We start from the raw sequence: 19178 nt of genomic DNA, 5'->3' as shown, positions 1-19178 counted from the left end.
AAATCATACATTGCAATGTCCTACCTGTCAATGAACACTTCAGCTTCAACCATAACAACACAAGAGCACACAATAGATACAAACTCAAAGTAAACCGCACCAAACTTGATTGCAGGAAATACGACTTCAGCAATAGAGTGGTCAATGTCTGGAATACTCTACCCGACTCTGTAGTCTCTTCCCCAAACCCCAAAAACTTTAACCTTAGACTGTCTACTATTGACCTCACCCCTTTCCTAAGAGGTCTGTAGGGGGCGTGCATAAGCGCACCATCGTGCCTACCGTCCCTGTCCTATTGTTTCTCTTATTCTTTTATTTTTCTTATATGTACCCATTTCATGTATTCACAACTATGTATACACTTATACTTATTATCTTGTAAACAATTGGCAAATCAAATAAATAAATAAATAAAAATAAATAAAATGACTTTGTATTAACTCCTTTCCCTCCTCTCCCCTTTCTTTGTTATTTAGCCTTGTGTAAATTACTAGGCTCGGCTCCTTTCCCAACTCTAGATGGTAGGAAAGCTTTGAGTTCAAGCCACCATGTATTTGGCTAATTTTGTGTCAGGCTGGCTGGAGTTTTTAGGCTTTACAGCCAGACACTGGATGCTGCTATCCTGAACAGCTGGAGGGAATTTAGCATCTCCCAGCTGTTCAGTGTTGGCACTTCTGGAGAAGATGGCATGGTTTCCAAGCTCTGCCACTCCTTTTAGCATTCCTCTTTCGAGCATCTGAAGCTGCCCATACTTTTTTCAGACTTCCAGACACTTTTTCCAGCTGCCTGACCCTGAAGCAAGTTTACTTTGTGTTGGCCATTCTTGTTGCCTCTTCTCACACCTGCAACTTTCTTTTTTCCTTTTGTCCAATTCACGAATGTGTATTGTGCATTGTGGATAATACACAGACTGCATCTAGGTGCAGAAAGTACCTTTCATTTATAGCAGGAGCACAGGAGTGCTCCAACAATTCAGCCTCAAAATCCAGGTGGAAAGAAAGGAGGAAAGGCTCTGGCAGATCACTACAAAGCTCTGCTTCCACAGTTAGTAATCTAAGCCCATGCTAATACTAATCTTTTGCTTTTTCCTATCATTTACATTGCATAATTTGTGATCGGCCACATTTAGACAAATCCAGTCCACAATCTGGATTTTATGATGCTTGATAATGCTTCTCGTTTGATAATACCAGGCAGGTGCCAACCCAAGACTTTCAGAGGGCTAATGGGCTAAGCAAACTGAACTGCAGGCAGTTAAAAGTGAACTGCAGGATGCTGCAGGCAAGACTGTGATACTTGGCTGGTAAAAGAGGCAAACATCAACCATAGGACTATCTTTGTTTTCCATCTTGTATTCATGCTTTGATATGCACATAATGCTGCAATAGTGAGAAAATCTCTTCAGAAGGATTGTATATATGTGTATTATGGCAGAGAGGGAAGCCACCCCAACCTGCATCAACTCTGATCACAATCTATGCAGAGACAACATCTGTTCATTTAATTATTTATTAATTATTTCTACTTTTGCTCTGAAATAATCCCTGCCCTTTATGTGTGTGTGCATAGATGATTATTCCAGCCTTTTCTCTACACGCAGAGTGGGATAATGCAGAAATGGAAATGTATCTGCTTTTTGTAATATTCAGAATTGTCTCTAGACTTTGGGTTAATGTGGGCATACTATTTCTCAGTTTCTGATTTCCATCTATAAAATATCATAGTAATTGAATCACACAAAACAGATGAGGAAATATGATTCTTGTGGATATTGAGACCTAAGGCAGGTTATCAATTTGTAAGACACAATTGCTTGTCTTTGCTTTTGTTAATAATCAAAGCTTCATTTCCAGGAAAAGGGAGTGAACATAGGCCAAGTTCTTTGAAAGCTCTTCTTTGTGTTTCTTGTTAAACGAGAACTATTTTTAGTTGAAGTGAACATTCTATTACTTTATATAAATTCACATATCCAGCAACTGAATATTAATAATGACAAGAGAATTTGAAACTGAACCTTGGCAGAAATTAAGCTTGACTTTTCAGGTATAAGTCCAGTATATGAATATTAATGTTCAAACATCACTTGTCTACTTTTTCTTTCTTTATTTTAACCCAGACGCTTATCCCAATTCAGAAGTGATCTACGTGTGGACTAACAGCTCAGCAACTTCGGTGGAAGTAGCAGAAGATGGTTCTAGGCTTAACCAATATCACTTGATAGGACAAAGTGTAGATTCTGAAAACATCAGTACCAGTACAGGTAACAAAATTGTCCTTTGAATTGTAGTACTCAGGAAGGAAAGGTCTAAGGTTCATGCTCAAGGAAGGGCACTTTTTCAAAATAAGTCATATTGGTTGGTTTGCCCTGTGGTGTCCCTTTCTCTATGCCCAATATGAATCTTCCTCAGCATTTTCATACATGTTTGATTGTTACTTGTACTTGGCCTATTTCATTCATTCCTGTATACACACCACATTCATGTATCTCTTTTACCCCATTGATAAAAGTATCTCGAGCTGGGAAGAAGATAATAAAACAGACAACAATTTTAAAAAACTTTATCTCAGTAAAATGAACAAACCATAAATAAAACAAACCACAAATTCTACCATGGTCATTCATTCATAAATATCAAATGAAAAGTCGTTTAGTTGCCTGGAATCTTTAGACAAGGTAGAATGCAAGTGCATATAAATAAAGTAGGTACTTTACCACTAGTAAAACTCCATCATGAAAAGTCAGTCAATTTGGCATTAGATGCAAAGAACCCATCTTACATCGTCACTTAATGCAATTTCTTTTCCATTCCGTTCCATCCTCAGATTACAGCAGATTAATATAGGGAGAAGCAGTTTTTCGGGCAGTTTTTATTGTTTAGACTCTCTAGATGAGTAACAGAAGCAATACTTCACCATTCACACTTTATCAGTCATGATTGAATTGCTGAATGATACCACTGAACAGTATTGTGACAGGAAGGGTAATATAGAAGAACTATATGTGATATTTGACTTAGGATGGCTTGTTCTTCTGTTCAAGTTACTATGAGTTCAGGTGATAATCATGTATATCTTTTACCAGTGTAAAATCAGATTGTGATTCAAATTTCAATAAAGCCATAATAAAATTCACATAATATAAGGTTGGATGTTTTCTCTGTAATAATATTGCACCATGTGACATTCCCTCATAATTAAGGTCTGATTTTCAACTTCTTATTGTATTGAAATAAACAAAAAAGAAGGTGCTTCATGCTGATTGCATGTTTTGAGTTGCACAATATTAGGGCATGCAGTACTTTGGATGCAATTCAAAATTTGAATGAACCATGAAAATAACTCTTTAAAGCAGTTTCATCGACTCTAGGATATATGGTTGCCCTTAAGAATTGCTGTGTGATGCTGGAGAGAAAAATATGGATGGTTTTTTTAAGGGATGGGTATATCACCACAAGCTCCTTGCTGTGTTTTGGGAATTGGATCTGAAGTGCTGGACAGCCCTGATAGATGTTGTCATTTAATTTGTACATGCTGAAATGATTTATGCTTAACAATGTACCCAAAGGTAGCTATAGATAGGATGGTTAATTGGAAATAAAAAAGGTTTTATTATACTTAATCAATAGAATTATGCCTAGATATAAGAAAAATTAAGGCCATTTAGTATAAAAGTACAATGAAAAATTATCAGATACCTATTAAATTTGCCACAATTTTATAAATGGATTGTTGGTTAAAAAACACATTCATCAGATGTAGCATGCCTTTGCTTCTAAAAAGCTCTGCCTCTTCCATTCTGCTAAAGAACATTTCTTTCTACTGGATAAAACAGATGTAGTTGACAAACTATCCAAGCTTGAAAGAAGCACTAGGAACGGAGAGCTCCTTTGCAGTTACTTAAACTGCTCTGTCTTTTGCTAGCTTATTTTCCCACAGGAGCCAAGAAAGCATCTCTACATCGATTTCTTCCCCCATCTCAACAATATGTTCAATAAAAACTTCGGGGCAAAGGAGAAGGGAAATGTGGCAGCTGGGGGTGGCCCTGCTCCATAATATGTCTAGACCCCCACCTGTGGGGAAAGGGATGCTAGGAGTCACATTTCTGTACCTGGAAAAAATGTGCTGAACATGGCAGCACAGGCTTAAAGAGCTTTCATGCCAGCCCAGCCATCCACATGAAGATTTCAAGGCAATTGTTTCTTGTTTCTGGAGAAGCGTGCATGAAAAAGGACAGGTGATAAAGAGGTATAGGACCTGATTTATGTCCTCCCCTTGCTTCTGAGAATGAAGTAGAAGTTGAAGGGTCCTGGTAATTAGATACAGAAGACCCTGCCTAAGAGCTTGGAATCAGGTGGCTCCATGCTGTGTTTTCCTCTCTAGATTTTGAAGGAATTCCAATAAATTGATGGAACAACCCAATAAAACACTGGACTTGCTGTTTGTGGCCCAGGTTCCCACAGCATGCCAGCAGGGTTCCCTGTTAATTTGAAACTTAGGGATAAAAGAGGTCATCTGCTTGTTACTCTGTAGGGAGAATAGATATTTAAGTGATTTTTAACAGACCCAGAGGCAAGCGTGTACACACATATACACACACACACATATCCCCTGGAAAGATTAAAGAATGGCAGTGCTTAAAGACTTGCCTGCTAAATCAGTGAATGAACAAACTGTTCCCAAAATGACAGCCTCCTGAGAACTCAAGTCAGGTTTTTTCAGAAAGTCCACGCAATCTCAAAAGCTTTTTTCAGAAATTCCACGCAATCTCAAAAGTGCAAAAATAAAGAGAAAGGAGCAGCATTGTAAGAGAAGGTGCAAACATCACAGTCACCTTAACACAATCAGGTTAAAGAGCACAATATCTCCCTTCTGCTGTATTCCACAAAGCACTCTGAAATCGAGAAAGCTGTAGCACTAATTTTCCTTCATGAATGGCAATCAGAAGGTGAGAAAGACACAATTCTAGATCACTCAAAGACCACAAGATCTCACAAGGGGGAGGGGACATTGACTAGTAATATAAGTTCATCGTAAAATATTCCTTACCAGTTCACCATTATAGCAGCATTATTCTCTGCAATGAATGGCAGCTCCCCTTTCACTTTCACAGTCACCAAGAAAAAAGTCCAGAAGGTTTCCTGAAGCATCTCCTAGATCTGTGTGGAGAAGTTTTCTAAGAGCAAGATGTCCACAGGGAATGTGCCAGGCTGCCAGGCACTCATCCAGTTCTTAGCATTGCTTACCAAGGCTTCTGGCTCACGCTACACTAAGGACCAAAAGAGATTCTGAGGACAATCCACAATCAGAGTTTCATCCAAGAATTACCGTTCACGGTAATCCATGGGTGCTGAACATAATATATATATGTATAGCTTTCTTTCCCCTCCCTCCTATTTCCCTTTGCAATTGTCCCAGGTTACCTCTGATCAGGTTGAGCTCTCAATACAGCATTGGTCAGAAATAGTAGGACACAGATTGCAACTGAGGATTAACAAAATACAGAAATCCGATTTCACACAGGGAAAGTATTAGTCAACTAAGGATTTTCTGGTCTTTAGCAAGCTTTTGGGATGCCTGTAATCAGGATTTCTAAGATGTTATTTCCTTTTCTGAAGCTGAAAATATAAAAATAACACATACATTTATGTGTTATTTTTGTCACTATTTCTTAAGCTAGACAAAGCCATATGTGTGTGTGTTATATATTAAAATTGAATCACATCAATTTTTATTGTAGTCAGAGACCTGTACAAAATCCTAAAAAGGACAAAGAGACAAGGCAAGGATAAATTTCTCGTTTTATTTACACTTTGCTTCCTACATTCAACTGCTACATCTTCATCTTGGTCCAACTAGGGAGAACCATCTCTGGATGCAGGTTTCCCCTTGCTTGAGGTTATGAACTAAAGACAAATCAGTTTGTACCATGAAGCTGTTAATGCAGCTTCATGTCTGGTCCAGCTGAGAAAGATGCTGTCCTGTTTGAGGCAATCAGATGTTTTAAGAAACAAAAACAAAAGCGATTCAACCTGTCTCGGAATGGATGAACATTCCTGGGCCTTCTAGCTTATTTTTGAACCCTGTTGGTACAACAGAGGAGTGACTTTGCAAAATGCTGAGCTATAGAGGAGTTTTAGATTATTTTTCCTATAATAATTAGATCAGGTTGGCTGGGGCAAATATTGGTGGTATAAAATATGAGGATCACAAGTTTTTAGACTTAGTTGCTTTGTATCACAGAAGTATTCATACAAAAAGAGGAAAGTTCACATGATACTACTTAGCTTTTCCTAATCATCTTCCTATAAGTGACTTTCCATAAACTTTTTAAAAACAGAACTACTCCACACAGTTCTTTATTTTAATTTGTGTTAAACATGTTTTTGTATGCATTTTCCCCCATTTTTAATGTATGTCTTTCTTAAATATATATTTCTTTGTGAAAAAATTTCAAGGTGCCAATCCCTGCTAAAGCACATGTTCTATGAGATAGTTTTTTATCTTATTAAAATCTGAATGTGTGGTTATCATTAGTTTTTTTTCTTTTTTAATGTTTTTTATATTTTTACATTTTTGTATAGATATAATTCTTTTCACCCAAACATTTCAGTTTCGTTAAATAGGCAACTTTTATCCATCTGATCTTAAAATTTAGGTTTCTAATGCTGTTGTGGAGATGTTACACACAGTTTTCCATCATAGTATCCAGAATTCATTATTTATGTCATATTGTTCATATTGGGTCCCATTTACACCCAGCCATGGCTGGTCATATGTGAAGGACAATGGTCTTGAATTCTCTTTCCATGTGTTTATTTGTTGAAGCTGAATTTGGAGCGTCTTAGCATGGGAAGAAAAGAGTGTCACCTGAGTTTAAATAATCATTGTATGCTTGAGAATATGATGTGTGTTCTATACAGTAAATTGTAGGGCTGTGCAAATGCTTTTGAAGAAATGCTTCACAAAACACAAAAGCACTTTAAAGGTCATTAAAGCAATTGCATCTTTGCTCCAAGTTTGCATGTTGTTGCTTCCAGCTGTCTCTACATGCAAAGCAAAGGGGCTGCTTTAATGATTTAATCCTTTTAATAAAAGGCTCATTCGGGCAGACTTGAAAATTTGCTTTCTCGCTTCCTCAAGGCAAGCTGAAAGTATGTTAGTATGTAAAGAATGGTCTTCATAGCATTGCTCTTACCATGTTAAGTATAAGCTGCCATCACCTAATGAAGTATTTATTGATGCTGCTGTTCTGGGCTGTGATAGTGCTTTTGTACAAAAAGCCTCATTTGTACAAAAACAGACTGTGTAGAGAAACAGACGGTGTCAATCACCAGACCACAACATGCAGAATGACTGCAGCCAACTCATGCTACAACCACCCTTCCTTTCCTTTATTTATTTGTTTATTTGTTTGTTTATTTATTTATTTATTTGATTTGATTTGATATGTCAATTGCTTACAAGATAATAGGTATGTATAAACATGAGTAAGAATACAGGAAATAGGTACGAATAAATGGGGAGAATAGGACAGGGATGGGAGGCATGATGGTACACTTATGCACACCCCTTACAGACCTCTTAGGAATGGGGTGAGGTCAATAGTGGATAGTTTGCGGTTAAAGGAGTGGGGGTTTGAGGATGTAACAACAGAGTCAGGTAGTGCATTCCAGGCATTGACCACTCTGTTGCTGAAGTCGTACTATCTGTAATCAAGTTTGGAGTGATTAACATTGAGTTTGTATCTGTTGTGTGCTCTTGCATTGTTGTGATTGAAGCTGAAGTAGTCATTGACTGGTAGGACATTGTAGCAGGTAATTTTGTGTACTACACTTAAGTCCCACCATAGGCGGCGTAGTTCAAGATTGTCCAAGCCCAAAATTTCAAGCCTGGTGATATAGGGTATTCTGTTATGAGCAGAAGAGTGTAGTACTCTTCTCGTGAAATACTTCTGGACTTGCTCAATTGTATTAATGTCTGATATATAGTGCGGATTCCAGACAGATGAGCTGTATTCGAGTATTGGTCTAGCAAAGGTTTTGTATGCCCTAGTTAGCAATTCAATATTTCCAGAGGAGAAGCTTCGTAAGATTAGATTTACAACTCTTAATGTCTTTTTGGCAATGCTGTTACAGTGAGCTCTAACGCTTAGATCATTAGATATGAGTACTTTTTTGCCTCCTTGATGCCCCGCCTCAGTTCCGCTCTTGCCTTGTTATACCAAACTCTGTCCTCAGACCTGAATGCCATATCATGTGTCCTGAGAAGTGATCGTACGTCCTTGTTCATCCAGGGCTTCTGGATTGAAAAAATCTGGATGCACTTATTCACAGTAATCGTATCCACACAGGTCAAGATGTAAAACAGTACAGTTTTTGTATATTCTTCCAAATCCTCTTGTTCAAATAAATTCCAATTGGTATTTGAGAATCAATCCTGCAGCTGATCAAGTGCTCCTTTTTAGAGGTTACTAATGGTACATATAGTTTAATGACTCTTTCAAGTTCAAGTAAGAATGCATTATAATGGTCTTCTGTAGTATTACAGTTAGAGAAGAGAATGTGCCAATCAAGAGATGATAGGTCGGCATCTATGAGATCATAGTTGCCTTTTTTGAAATTATATTTTGGAGATCCATCATTATGATCTTCTTTGTGAGGGCGTAAATTGAGACAAAAGTCAATCATACTATGGTCACTGTTTGAAAAGGGTTCTTGTATTTGTAGGCCATAAATTGAGTTTGAGCTGTTGCAGAAGATGAGGTCGAGGCAGTTGTTGAGTCTAGTGTTGTTAGTTACTAATTGATCCAGTCCCAGTGTGGTAACGGCATTGTACAGGGTTGCATGTATGGGTTCGGATGTACATTCATTTAGGATCCAGTCTATAAGAGGTAGATTGAGGTCACCAAGGAAAATAAGAGGGTGTGCACAAGAGGCAGCCCACGTCAGCAGTGAAGTTAGTTTGTTTGCATGAACTATGTCATAATCAGGGGCTCTGTAGCATAGTAAGAAGCGGATAGTGGTATTTAAGGACAGTTCACAAACGATGATCTCTGGAAGAGCAAGCTCCTGTGTAATTTGAATCTTTCTTAGATTTAGGGATTTTTTTATAGAAGATAGCAACTCCACCTCCTCTATGGATTTTGCAATCTGACCGATAAATGTGATATTCTCTGACTGTGGTAGTGGAGTCTGGAAAAGATGCATTCAACCACGTCTCACAGACAAATATAATATCGAATGTAGCTGTGCTTAGTAAGATGAGGAATTCATGCATTTTGTTTGCGAGGCTTCTTGCGTTGAGTAGTTTGCATTTTAGATATGTGGTAGTGGATCTGGAGGAAGTAAGGGGCATGCATGCCTAATGTTGGATGTTGGGGTGATGGTTATTGGATGTAAGTTGAAGGTCTTGCTTTTGATACATTCTGTGTGGTAGTCAATGTATAGGTTAGTATTTCCTTGTTCTTGTAGTCTTTTGAGTTCAGGGCGTAGTTTATAGGACCATACATGTTGCTGTAAGGTTAGGTCAGGACGAGAATGGAGATTTTTGTGGTTGATGTTGCTCTTGGCAAGTGAGTTTATGTGTAAATGAATTTTCGTTTGCTTAATTCATTTTTGCAAACGACCCTGCAGAAGTGTGGGGCCAACGAGCCATCACTGTTTTTGAACTCTGGGCATCAGCTCTTTAAGATGCAATAATAGAGACAGGATCTAAAACCATAAGCAACTAATACTATTACATTTATTATAAGGTTACAGTAACAGAATCCTAGAACCTAGATTGTTGAGGGCAATACACTAACTCTGTAAATCACTTAGAGAGGGTTGTAAAGCACCGTGAAGCTGTATATAAGACTAAGTGCTATTGCTATTGCTAGCTTACAAGCACTCTCCTCCTCTGATACTTTGACTCCCCAGAGATCTAGGGAAACCCCTGAAATACTTTCTTCACTTCCTTTTTACTTTGGACTCTGGTCTTATTTATCAGACCATTGTCTAGGCAGCAGCTCTTCATCCTGTCTCCCAAGGTTATTCTCCCAGCCTTATTATGTCATGGCTAGTTTTGATGGATACCACTAAGGCAAGGAAACTTTACCCAAAGGCAGAAGCCAAATCTGAAGCCCGTTGCCTTATTTATACAGGGAATACATGGAGAGACACAATAGTTTTTGAGAGAGAGAAAAATCGTCACATAAAATTCCACTCTGTCCAGCAGCCAAAGCAATAGCGGCCATGGAGGAACAAAATCTCACAGCGCACTGGGAACGGGGTGGTTGAAGCCCAAGAGATTGCTGATCCACCAAAGACTATGCAAACAATTATTTACACAAAGAGATTTTCCCCCTTCATTTTCTTCCTTCCTGCATTGCAAGGCATTCTTTTAAAATATTTGCCCAGCTTTAGTAAATCATTGCATTCTCCAGTGAGCTGTTCCAAGCATCCATGTCTGGGAAGTGCTACTTGTGCTGTTTGATAGGCTGAGTTAAGATCTGAGAACAACTCCTCCTTGTTGTTCCTCCCAGTGTCTCCAGTTTTAGCTCAAGCCTGCACTAGCTGTGTTTTTCCTGACCAGGATATTTGGAACGACCTTCCAAGAGAGAGTAGTTTCAAGTCATGGTGAGAACGCAGCCACTGGGCTGCCTGTCATCTTTTCCAACAGGAAAAGGGAATATATTTTTTTATTAAAATTAGACCAACGCCAGTTTTTTTCTTCATCAGAGTTAAGGAGTTAATACAAATTCATACACATTCTTCTTCTTCTTTTTCATTCATTTTCTTCATAACCCCTGCCTCTGTTGGATGTAGAGAAAAAAAATGGGATTAATCTGGTCTTCCAGAATTTGCACAAGAAAACAAGTTTCTAAATAGTTCGCTTCCTTTAGCACCGGTTCACAATAGCTGCCTGCATTCCATGCAGCTATACAATTATAAGAGAAAGAGCCTTTCCCTGGAATTGCCATGTTTCTCAAATGGGTGCCCTTGAAATGATTTCCTGGGGCAGTACATCTACAGGGAGTCTCAACATGTAGTGTCACTAACACAATGATCTTCTGCCCCCTGCGGAGAGACCCTGGCAGCACCGATTGGCTTGCTGCTAGGAATGTGCTACAGTGGTGTAAAGACTCTCCGTGAGCTGTGTTGTCTTCCATCATAAAGAATCTGTATGGCATCTTCATTTAATGAAGAAGCTCTGTCGTGAAAGCCTTTCCCGCAGCCTCAGCACTGAACTGTAACATGCAGGCTGGCAAAGGCTACAGAAGTCAGTGTTCTTGTTGACAAATGTGCCAGTAGCAAGTCAGAGCCTCTGGTCTGGATTATTTATGAAGCTTGGATACAAGGTCTGTGATCTCAAGGCTTAGAAATAGGATCAGGTATGGAGGTTTATCTTTGGGGGGAAGAAAAACGGCTCTTGTGAATCAATCTCCAGTCCCCTGCCATTTGCTAGCATGCAGCTTAGTGGCTGATTATTAGCATCCTCAAATCAACATTCTGCTTGGACTGCTGAAGTGGCTTGTGGAGAAGCTCCTTAAATGGAAGGAGTTAATAACTGTTCAGTTTTTTCTTGCTAAGATACATCTTTATTTTCTCTTACCTAGGGGAATACACTATAATGAGGGCGCATTTTCATCTGAAAAGGAAGATTGGTTATTTTGTCATCCAGACTTACCTTCCCTGCATTATGACAGTAATCTTATCACAAGTATCATTTTGGTTAAACAGAGAATCTGTCCCTGCTCGAACAGTCTTTGGTAAGTACTCTTCCTTCATTCTTAAAAAATCCTTTATTCTGGGATTTCCAAACCTAATTTCCTTTGCAACAGAATGCAAGGGGAATCTCTCAAGAAAGAGGCAGTGCTTAATTTTTCCTGACAGTAAATTCCCCCTGCACCTGTTCCCAATCCAAGCACTTTATCACTTCTTTCTTCTTCCCCCTCCAAGGAAGATACAAAATGAAAGTAACTCTAGACACTCTGTGAATCAATTCATGCCCGGTACTTTACTTGCTTTTCTTTTTCTCCATAGAAAAATTGAAACGTATAACAACATAGGTGTTGCAGAATAGAATAGAACTGTGTATTACTAGAGAACCAGTAGAAGGATGATGTATATCAATTAGTTTGTGGTCTGACGATGGTTACTTGAGAAACCTAGCTACCAGTAAGACAAAATCCCAGGTATAACAATTCAATAATCAGAACTGTCAGCCAGATGGCAGATAGGAAACACAACCAGATGAGCTAATTCTACTTTTTTGTAAGGCTACTTCAGCAGAATCTTGTAAGTCTGAAAGTAGAATTCCTCTCCCATTTCCTTACACCTGAGAGATTAGGGAGGGTCTTTTCTGAGTCTCTCCCCACACTATCTAGTTGAGGACTATCCTGTCTCTTATCTGACTGTTCCCTGTCTGTGCCTCTGGGCCCACTCTCCCAAGGTCATTCCCATATACCATTACGGAAGTAATAATGCAACATTCAGTTATGCAAGGTAACCCCTGTCCTTCTCTGTAGTCTCTTTTGTCCAGTTAACTGTCTACAGATCACCTGGGTCAGGTTTTTTTTTCAAGTAAGTGCCCTCCAGTTATATTGGAGCATATAGCAGAATTTCCAGCTTCTTTTCCCCATGTGACTGCACCTGTTTTGATACAGTACAATGCCCCATCTTGGATACTTTAGGCAAGCTATCTAATCCTTCCTGGGAATAGGTTAGTATATATACTGCTCAAAAAAATAAAGGGAACACAAAAATAAGACGTCCTAGATCTGAATGAATGAAATATTCTTATTGAATACTTTGTTCATTAAATAGTTGAATGTGCTGACAACAAAATCACACAAATATTATCAATGGAAATCAAATTTAGCAACCCATGGAGGTCTGGATTTGGAGTTACACTCAAAATTAAAGTGGAAAAACACACTACAGGCTGATCCAACTTTGATGTAATGTCCTTAAAACAAGTCAAAATGAGGCTCAGTAATGTGTGTGGCCTCCACGTGCCTGTATGACCTCGCTACAATGCCTGGGCATGCTCCTAATGAGGTGGCAGATGGTCTCCTGAGGGATCTCCTCCCACACCTGGACTAAAGCATCCCCCAACTCCTGGACAGTCTGTGGTGGATTGAGCGAGACATGATGTCCCAGATGTGCTCAATTGGATTCAGATCTGGGGAACGGGCGGGCCAGTCCATAGCATCAATGCCTTTGTCTTGCAGGAATTGCTGACACATTCCAGCCACATGAGGTCTAGCATTGTCTTGCATTAGGAGGAACCCAGGGCCAACCGCACCAACATATGGTCTCATAAGGGGTCTGAGGATCTCATCTCAGTACCTAATGGCAGTCAGGCTACCCCTGGCGAGCACATGGAAGGCTGTGTGGCCCCCTAAAGAAATGCCACCCCACACCATTACTGACCCACTGCCAAACCGGTCATGCTGGAGGATGTTGCACGCAGCAGAATGTTCTCCACGGTGTCTCCAAACCTGTCACGTCTGTCACATGTGTTCAGTGTGAACCTGTTTTCATTTGTGAAGAGCACAGGGCGCCAGTAGCGAATTTGCCAATCTTGGTGTTCTCTGGCAAATGCCAAACGTCCTGCACAGTGTTGGGCTGTAAGCACACCCCCACCTGTGGACGTCGGGCCCTCATACCACCCTCATGGAGTCTGTTTCTGACCGTTTGAGCAGCCACATGCACTTTTGTGGCCTGCTGGTGGTCATTTTACAGGGTTCTGGCAGTGCTCCTCCTGTGCCTCCTTGCACAAAGGCGGAGGTAGCAGTCCTGATGCTGGGTTGTTGCCCTCCTATGGCCTTCTCCACATCTCCTGATGTACTGGTAGTGCCTCCATGCTCTGGACACTACACTGACAGACACAGCACACCTTCTTGCCACAGCTCGCATTGATGTGCCATCCTGGATGAGCTGCACTACCTGAGCCACTTGTGTCGGTTGTAGGCTCCGTCTCATGCTGCCACTAGAGTGAAAGCACCGCCAGCATTCAAAAGGGACCAAACCATCAGCCAGAAAGCATAAGAACTGAGAAGTGGTCTGTGGTCACCACCTGCAGAATCACTCCTTTATTGGGGATGTCTTGCTAACTGCCTTTGCTTTCCACCTGTTGTCTACTCCATTTGCACAACAGCATGTGAAATTGATTGTCAATCAGTGTTGCTACCTAAGTGGACAGTTTGATTTCACAGAAGTGTCATTCGACCTGGAGTTACATTGTGTTGTTTAAGTGTTCCCTTTATTTTTTTGAGCAGTGTAGTAGCATGCATTCTGTCTACCCTACAGGATACAGCAGACTAAGAGACAGATAGTGTGCACACCTAAAGTTATGTTTATTACAGTATAGTAATAGTACAGTAACAGAATCTTGTAAGTCTGAGTATACTTCTCTCCTCCTTTATGTTATCTTCATATTTATTAGAGAGGGGCTGTCTAAGGTGGTTTCTCAAATTAGTTTCTTGGAATTGACTTCTTGTTGTCTTGGTAGTGGATCTTTCCACTTTCCTTCAGGGTTATTCTCTATGACATCTACAAATTAACTTTGAAAGTGACCTATCTGAAAAAGTTTTACATACTACACATTTTAGGTAACAATGAGGCATGGTGGTTTAATGGCTTAATGAAACTGGAAATGGTCTTTACTCTAGTGGTTCAAGTCCTAGCACTTGTGGTGGCGTGAGCTCCCATTCTTTGCTCCAGCTTCTGCCCACCTAGCAATTTGAAAGAATGTTTATGTGAGTAGATAAATAGGTTACCACTTCAGTGGGAAGACAAGCCGGCGCTTCGTGCAGATAGTTAGAATCCCACTGGCGCTGGATCTTCCCAGTTTTGATGCCCATTTGCGAGGTGGCTTCTTTGGTGGAGGGAGAAGGTCCTGGATAATACAGCAGAAAAGCTGCTTGTCTTCCTTTCTTGTGCAGAATGTGGTGCACTTTGGAAAGCATGTGAGTGTGAACCAAACAGGGCTAGCTAGTAGTTAGGCAGCTAAATTGTTATTCTGTATTAGCATTATAGTCTCCTGACTAATGTAACATCATCATATGCTTAATAAATAATAAATAAATACATTTTAGGTAACTTGTATCTTTTTCTTTCTCTTTCTCTCTTTTTTTAAAGGCGTGACTACAGTTCTTACAATGACAACGTTAAGCATCAGTGCCCGTAACTCTCTACCCAAAGTGGCTTATGCTACTGCGATGGATTGGTTTATTGCTGTATGCTATGCCTTTGTCTTTTCTGCCCTGATTGAATTTGCTACGGTCAACTATTTTACCAAAAGAAGCTGGGCCTGGGATGGCAAAAAAGCTATGGAGGCTGCAAAAAAGAAGGTGGCTATTTTACAACTCCTTGAAGAAGTAAATTGTTAAATATCAAGGGATATCACAAGTTTTCTAGATATCCTGTTGGATTTTTTTTCTCCATAACCTGTTTGGATATTTACATTCTTCTACTGCCCCTTTCTGGACTATGAGTTGCCCTCATTATTATATAATACAATTAATTGCCTGAACATATCTGTTACACTTAATGGTTCCATAATTCTTTAGCCCCTAGTGACAGATTATATTTACATATATACCACAAGAAGTAAAAAGTCAAAACAAAACAGGCCATACAATAGCAAGAAAGGTCCATAAAAGATGTTATGGTAGGCACAAACTCTCCTAGGGAAAGAAAGAACATGAAGACAAAAGAAAGGGAAAAGTGAATTTAGGGGAATAATATAAATAAAAGTATTCATATGTTCTTAGACTTTATTTCAAATGGAATTGAAAACTAAGAAACTCAACTCAAATGTTTAATAAGAGCAATGGAGGCTGAAGTAGCATAATAGATGTTCTGAAAGAAAGTTCCACGTTTAATGGATGGTAAGATTTTTTTTTTAATTCTTTCTGGATTAAATGTTAAATCTTTCACCCCTAACCTGATAAACCACTCTCAAAAAGAATTTAACCATGTATTTAAAAACTGCTTTAGATGTAACTAGAATGGTGATGCTTCCATCATTACTCTCCCATGTAAAAATGATGACTTTATGAAACCATTCTTAAAGGCTGTGCCACATTATGCTTGCAGAATAGAATGGAATAGAATAGAATAGAATAGAATAGAATAGAATAGAATAGAATAGAATAGAATAGAATAGAATAGAATAGAATAGAATAGAATAGAATAGAATTCTTTATTGCCCAAGTGTGGTTAGACACACAAGGAATTTGTCTTGGTGTAAATATTCTCAGTATACATAAAAGAAAAAATACATTCGTCAAGAGTCAAGAATCATAAGGTACAACACTTAATGATAGTCATATATAGTCATAAACACTTATCCATTTAATTAACTAGGATGCTGCAAATGACAATGATAAAAATCCAATGAATATTCTATTATACATTGTATAGCCAGAGATTGTAGGGACTCCATATAAAATGCATTTTTAATGACCAAGCATCTCTTTTAAAAAATAATAATAATACAGTTTTCCAATGTTGTTGTTGTTGTTGTTGTGTTTCAGAAAAAAGAACGTGAATTAATGGCAAATAAAGCCATAAACACCTATGCTGCTGGAAAGATGACGCCTACATTAAACATACCAAAGGACTCCACCCCTTCAGTCATCTCCAACTCTGTTTCTTCTCCAACCATACCCACTGAGAAATCAGCTGAAAACAAAAAGACATATAACAGCATCAGTAAGATTGACAAAATGTCCCGAATAGTTTTCCCCGTCTTGTTTGGAACATTTAATTTAGTTTATTGGGCCACATATTTGAACAGGGAACCTGTTATTAAAGGTGCTGCTTCTCCGAAATAAATGGAAGGACTTCCAGATCAAGTGTTAGCCATACTTGCAAAAACAAATGCTACCAAGGAGAATTTGAGGTTCCATAAGATTTTTGACCTTTGGGCAATATTCTTCAGGAAGTTTTTGCATGTTTAACAATATGTACAAAATTATTCTTGCCTTGATTATTTCTACATGTAACCTCAGATGTTTGTGACAATTACATAAATGGCAGCAGACACTAATCTTTTTAGGACAACAGAAGACTTGGAACATAGCTTCTATGCTGCTGGGTATCCTGCATTGATAGTTTACAAATGAAATAGGGTATATTTTTTAAACTGTTTGGGCATATAGTATATCTGCCATTTTTTTATATTTCGAATGTACATTCATGCACATAGTGGGACTGTGAACTTTGCAACCTGCAGAGGTATTCTTACAAGCTGTTTCAGAGTTGGTCCATGCTGGAACACTCTAGCTCATAGTCATGCTGAATGCACATAAAGTGGATTAACAGCACCTCCTAAGAGCACATGCCCACAAGCAAGTTTTGGCAGACCACTGAAGTCTACACTCCTCCCCTGATAACTTGGATGTGTGGAACAAACATTACCGCTCAAGTGTCACAGGCACAGATTTCTTTTTGCCTCTGAATGCAACATTTTTTTATGAAGGCCATCTACACTTTGAAATACAAATCTCTGAAAACTGGACTGATTTTCCAACCTATTGTCTGTCCTCAGCTTTGATACATGGTAGCAGTGCTCGGTGTGTAAAACTGTCCAATACTTAATACTGATGAGAACTGCTAAATATTACTGGTGCCCGTGACATACGTACTATAGGGGATCCTGAACCCCTGTGATGACTGCCTTGGGTAAGACTTTTCTAGATAATGTCTTAGAATGCATAATATTCAGCAGTGTACGAGAACTGGCCTTTCCTTTCTTTGCATTGTAAAAACTTGTGCAGGTTTTGTTGAACCAGGTGTAGCGCTTTCTATAGGTATATCAGCCACATTCTCTTGATTCTGGTCCATGACTTGGCATTTGAACTGAGTGACTTTCTGCAAATCAAGTGGCTCCCCCCTTAGTGGCTTCGTAGTCCCAGAAGGCTCAAGTAGCTTCAGAATTTAGGACTTTGAAACAGTAGTGGCCTAAATGCACTGTTGTGCCTGTAAAACAAGGTAAAGACACTGAAAGCTCCCATCTGCTCACCTGGACTGGTTAATTCAAGCAGACTTCTTTACTTCTATGATAAGGCCAGTCCTGGCAATAACGCTGTGGTTGCCTTCTCCAGATGCCATTTTGGGTTCACCCCTTTCCACTATTCTTTCTTTGCCATTCTGAGAATCGTAAAAACTTCCCCGTGGCTACCCCTTCTAGGCCACCTCAAATTTTACAACAAGCCACAACAGTGGCCATAACAGAGGTTAGTCATATGTAATTTAGCAGATTTAGCTGCTTCATTTGACTACTGCTTGCAATGAAATGGTATTATTTCCAACATATGTATGGTATTATTTATTTGGCCTTCCTACAAATTGCTTCTTTTTTTCCTGGTTAATATTCAAACTATAGCATCCTTCCAAAAGAGCAACATGCCACGGTCAGTATGAAAAATTAATATAAAACTATTAATCAGTCCATGTCAGTAAAAGGTTACTGCAATGATATTGCTTGCATTGTAGCAGGCCACAAGAAGAGCAACTACAGAAATCTCAGTTGACTACCTAGAACTTTGGGTATGGCTAGTCTAGACAAAAGAAGGATTGAAATAATACTGGAATACTAGTATTTAAGGGGCTGCCATATTCCAGTATTTGAGGAGCTGCCACAAAAAAAGAGGGGGTCAACTTACTTTCCAAAGCATCAGAGGGCAGGACAAGAAGCAACGGATGGAAACTAATCAAGGAGAGAAGCAACTGGAATTAAGGAGAAACCTAAGAGTGAGAACAATTAACCAGTGGAATGGTTTGCCTTCATATGTGGATGCTACATCACTGGGGGTTTTTTTAAGAATAGACTGGACAGCCACTTGCCTGAAATGGTATATATGGTCTGCTCAGTATAGGGTCTGCTGTTTAAGCAAAGGGTTGGATGACAAAACCTCTAAGGTCCCTTCCAATTCTATTCTGAATTGAATTGAAACTTATAGATGTAATACGCTTTCAAACTCTGGCACACAGAGGAAGATTTATTTACTTAATTTAGTATAATTCTCCTCATCCCAAATTATAAAGCAGTTTTAAAAATGAATGCAAAACAGCATGAATTAGAACAATGTGGAATCAGTTTACCAGTTGACCAATCTACCAAAATTACCCACAGTCTGAATCTTACTAGCACATAAGAACAAAATCATAGCTCATTAAAGCCTT

At 39.1% G+C, this 19178-nt stretch overlaps 2 protein-coding genes and 1 long non-coding RNA gene across 6 annotated transcripts in view; 1 reads left to right on the top strand and 2 right to left on the bottom strand.

Moving 5' to 3' along the window:
* GABRB3 (gamma-aminobutyric acid type A receptor subunit beta3) overlaps positions 1-5436 on the bottom strand; it is a 219233-nt gene extending 213797 nt beyond the window's left edge. Inside the window, exons 1-2 of one of the 4 annotated variants that reach the window (XM_087967119.1) lie at positions 5421-5436; positions 5047-5266 (exon numbers count right to left, since the gene is read on the bottom strand). In XM_087967119.1, coding sequence (XP_087823245.1) covers positions 5047-5147 — 101 coding nt within the window. In that variant the 5' untranslated portion in view covers positions 5148-5266; positions 5421-5436. The other 3 variants (XM_087967120.1, XM_087967118.1, XM_087967121.1) reach the window with 3 other exon arrangements.
* GABRA5 (gamma-aminobutyric acid type A receptor subunit alpha5) overlaps positions 1-18308 on the top strand; it is an 82561-nt gene extending 64253 nt beyond the window's left edge. The window contains exons 7-10 of the mRNA XM_026666720.2: positions 2117-2260; positions 11597-11749; positions 15126-15337; positions 16526-18308. Coding sequence (XP_026522505.1) covers positions 2117-2260; positions 11597-11749; positions 15126-15337; positions 16526-16825 — 809 coding nt within the window. The 3' untranslated portion in view covers positions 16826-18308. The remainder of the gene's footprint in view (positions 1-2116; positions 2261-11596; positions 11750-15125; positions 15338-16525) is intronic.
* LOC148130548 (uncharacterized) lies at positions 16619-18733 on the bottom strand. Its single transcript, XR_015749874.1, has 2 exons — positions 18659-18733; positions 16619-16673 (listed from the first exon to the last, which is right to left on the bottom strand). It is a non-coding gene; the product is annotated as an uncharacterized LOC148130548 (long non-coding RNA).
* Positions 18734-19178: the final 445 nt, after the last annotated feature.

The sequence above is a fragment of the Notechis scutatus genome, chromosome 5 (genome assembly GCF_049901735.1).
Source record: "Notechis scutatus isolate UNSWTSFEM ecotype Mainland chromosome 5, rNotScu1.2, whole genome shotgun sequence".
Lineage (NCBI taxonomy): Eukaryota > Metazoa > Chordata > Lepidosauria > Squamata > Elapidae > Notechis > Notechis scutatus.
Note: the sequence above shows the minus strand (reverse complement) of the source record. Positions and strands in the feature narration are given on the sequence as shown.